The following is a 3,815-nucleotide window of genomic DNA, read 5'->3' as shown; positions in this document are numbered from 1 at the left end:
CTCTATCCCGCTTGAAAACCATTTTGAAAGTGACACGCTCATAACCTCGTCGTAGTATTTTATGTATAATACTAATTAATAATATTAATAATAATAAGATTAATAATAATATCAATCTTAATAATAATAATAATAATAATAATAAATAAAATAAATACGTAGTAATATATGATTAGAGAAAGAAGTGTGAAAACTGAGCCTAAAGTCGAGCAATTTATAGAACCTTTTCTGAAAAAGTACCTCATGCGATTGCATGGGATTTGTGCTTCAAGGCCATGCGATCGCATGGCACCCTGGGACAGCTCACAAATTTTTAACTTCTTGTTTGTCGACATAATTTTATATTATATATATAATATATTTAATTTATATAATTAATTATATATTATATTAAATTCACATGCATAGTTGACTTGTAATTTTTGTTCTGATAAATCGTACGTCATCACTCGACTTATGTCCCGGTTCCGGTTTTTCAAATGTCCTTTCGTACGCTGAGAAAACTTGCATTTTACGTTTCGTGTCACGTACCTTTGTCAAAATATAGCCTTAAATTATCCCTAAACTATACCACTCAAAGTATATCTTAAACTTTCGAATATTTTGGTCATTTACTTCTATAAATCATCATCTCGCTATTTGTTAATATATATATATATATATATATATATATATATATATATATATATATATATATATATATATATATATATATATATATATATATATATATATATATATATATAATAACAATTCGTTTTTATGACCAAGTTAATATTATATTTTATCGTATTGTTAAATATATATTTTCAATATTAATAAACACGTTTTAAAATACATATCGCAAGTTATTCATATATCTTCTTGTGAGAAACCAAACTCTTTGATTTTCTCATCAAACTTCTTGTTCCAACTCCTTGATGCTTGCTTTAATCCATAAATGGATTTCTGAAGCTTGCATACTTTATTAGGATACTTAGGATTAAAAAACCCTTCAGGTTGCACCATATATATGTCCTCGCTAAGGTGACCATTCAGGAATGCAGTTTTGACATCCATTTGCCAAATCTCATAGTCATAATATGTTGCTATAGCTATGAGTATCCTAATAGCTTTAATGTCCGCCACTGAAGAAAAGGTCTCTTCATAATCAACCCCATAGGTTTGAGTATAACCTTTTGCTACCAAGCGGGCCTTAAAGGTGTGTACATTTCCGTCCATGTCGGTCTTCTTCTTGAAGATCTATTTACACCCAACAGGCTTGCTGTTTGGTGGAAGATCAATCAAGCGCCAAACTTGATTATCTTTCATGGACTGCATCTCTTCATTCATAGCATCTTGCCATTTATCAGATTCAGGATCTGACAATGCAGCTTTGTAGTTAGCGGGTTTGCCCAGATCCCCTAATTCCAAGTCCTCCATCGTAACCATAAGGTTTAACCTTTCAGGTGGACGAGATGTTCTACTAGATCTACGAATGAGACATGCTTCGTCCTGTACCTAGACACTTTCATGTTGCGGCTCAGTACGAATTTCGCTAGTGCCTTCAGAAGGTAATGTATCTTGTTCTTGAATTTCTTCAAGATCTACAATGCTCCCACTTGCTTCTTGTAAGAGGAGACTCTTCTCTAAAAACTCAGCATATCTAGCAATGAAAACCTTGTTTTCTGCTGGATAGTAAAAGTAGTATCCCATCGTTTCCTTTAGGTATCCTACAAAGATACATTTGATAGTTCTGGACTCAAGTTTGTTCGGTGTATCACGCTTCACGTGAGCCTCACAACCCCAGACTTTCAAGTAAGACAGATTTGGGAATTTCCCATAGCATATTTCATATGGTGTCTTGTTTACCTTCTTGGTTGGAACCATGTTGAGAATGCGTGCATCAGACTCTAGAGCATATCCCCAAAAGGATGCTGGTAGAGTTGTTAGACTCATCATTGATCGAACCATTTCAAGCAAAGTTTGATTTCTCCTTTCTGACACCCCATTATGCTGAGGTGTGTAAGGAGGAGTAAACTGTGAGACAATCCCACGATCTCTCAGATGATCTAAAAACTCTTGACTCATATATTCGCCTCCACGGTCGGACCGTAGAACCTTAATGGTCTTTCCGAGTTGATTTTCTACTTCATTTTAAAACGCTTTGAACGTTTCAAGTACTTCATGTTTATGTTTAATCAAGTAAACATAACCATATCTACTGAAATCATCAGTAAAAGTAACGAAGTAGGTAGCTCCATATCTAGACATTGTTCTAAATGGGCCACATACATCAGTATGAATGAGTCCAAGTAGATCACTCGCCCTTTCAACCTGGTGGGTAAAGGGTTTCTTTGTCATTTTTCCAGATAAACAAGATTCACATATGTCAAACGACTCATTGCCGGTTGACTCAAGAAGCCCATCATGTTGCAGCTTTGTTATGAGTTTCTTGTTTATATGACCAATGCCATAGATATGTGGAATTCAAATCATGCTTGAATTTCTTAGAGCTACAGTTAAATATAGAACGTTCGTTTGGAACAAGATTATGCATGTCAATTTCAAAAATACCATCTCTAGGAATAGCATTAAAATAAAAAATATTATCCTTAGAAACCGAAATACCATAATCTGTGAATACATGATTAAAACCATTATCTTTCAAACGAGAAACTGAAATAACACCTATAGTAATAGAAGGTGCATAATGACAATTATCTAAAATAAGAATAAGTCCACTTGGGAGGATGAGCTCATAGCTTCCTATAGCTTCGACAGCTGCACGATCGACATTGCCAACGTACAGATCCAAAGCCCCCTTATTCAGCTTCCGAATTTTCCTAAGTCCCTGCATATCATTACAAATATGAGTACCACAACCAGTGTCATACACCCAAGTTTTATTAGGAAAATTATAGAGTTCTATAACGAAGATACCTGAAGTGATGGTCGAGCCAGCCTTTCCCTTCTTCAACTCTTCCAAGTAAAGCACACAGTTTCGTCTCCAATGACCAATCTGGCCGCAATGGTGACAAGCCATGTCCTTTGCGGGATGCTCTTTCTTTGCTGGTGGTGGAATTTTCATCTTAGGTGTGTAAGCTTGCTTACTCTTTCCTTTTGCTTTTCCACTTCCAGCTTGCGGCTTTCTTTTCTGGATTTTTCCCTCCTTTATGGTTAAGACTGCAGGAGTCTTCTTTGGTAGCCCCTTTTCAGCTTGCTTAAGCATTGCATGTAGCTCAGGAATGGTTTTTCCCATGCTATGCATATTGTAATTCATTACAAATCCATCATAGTCCTTGGATAGTGAAGTAAGTATCAAGTGCACTCCAAGAACTGGTGGCATAGCATAACCTAGGCGCTCCAATTGATCCGGATAGCCTTTCATCTTCAAGACATATTGGCTAACTGGCTGGCCCAACTCATGTTTGCAAGCGTGAAACGCTTTCACAGTTTCAAACAATTCATGTTCTGCCTGTTGTTGGAACATCGTCTTGAGTTCCTCGATCATGTCATATGCATTGTAGTCCATTAAGTTCCTTTGGAGCTCAGAGGTCATGCTAGCAAGCATAAGACATGCCACTTCAATTTGTTCGTTATACTGCTTAGTATAAGATTACGAACAGTAGCATTAGCAGTTTCAGGTGGGGCTTCAGGTAAAGGATTTTCCAGATGGTGCAACTTCCTTTCAGACTTTAAGACAATCTGAAGGTTTCGATACCAGTCAATGAAGTTGTTACCATTCAATTTTTCCTTCTCAAGGATTGACCTTATGGTCATGTTGTTTACGGATTGAATTGCGTTTGATGTCATCTACAAAATAAACAAGGTTC

At 36.1% G+C, this 3,815-nt stretch overlaps 1 protein-coding gene across 1 annotated transcript; it reads right to left on the bottom strand.

Moving 5' to 3' along the window:
* Nucleotides 1–1,500: 1,500 nt before the first annotated feature.
* Nucleotides 1,501–3,514, bottom strand: LOC139887834 (uncharacterized). Its single transcript, XM_071870885.1, has 2 exons — nt 2,611–3,514; nt 1,501–2,126 (listed from the first exon to the last, which is right to left on the bottom strand). Exons 1-2 carry the CDS (start codon nt 3,512–3,514, stop codon nt 1,501–1,503), a joined length of 1,530 nt encoding a protein of 509 aa, XP_071726986.1.
* Nucleotides 3,515–3,815: the final 301 nt, after the last annotated feature.

The sequence above is a fragment of the Rutidosis leptorrhynchoides genome, chromosome 2 (genome assembly GCF_046630445.1).
Source record: "Rutidosis leptorrhynchoides isolate AG116_Rl617_1_P2 chromosome 2, CSIRO_AGI_Rlap_v1, whole genome shotgun sequence".
NCBI classification, from domain to species: domain Eukaryota; kingdom Viridiplantae; phylum Streptophyta; class Magnoliopsida; order Asterales; family Asteraceae; genus Rutidosis; species Rutidosis leptorrhynchoides.
The sequence above is the reverse complement of the archived record's forward strand: the minus strand, read 5'-3'. Positions and strand labels throughout refer to the sequence as shown.

Coding starts and splice junctions, on each gene's coding strand:
- LOC139887834 (XM_071870885.1), bottom strand. CDS start 3,514: ATGGACTACAATGCATATGACATGATCGAGGAACTCAAGACGATGTTC. Junction 2,127..2,610: donor TCATGTATTCACAGATTATG/GTATTTCGGTTT, acceptor AAAATGAAGTAG/AAAATCAACTCGGAAAGACC.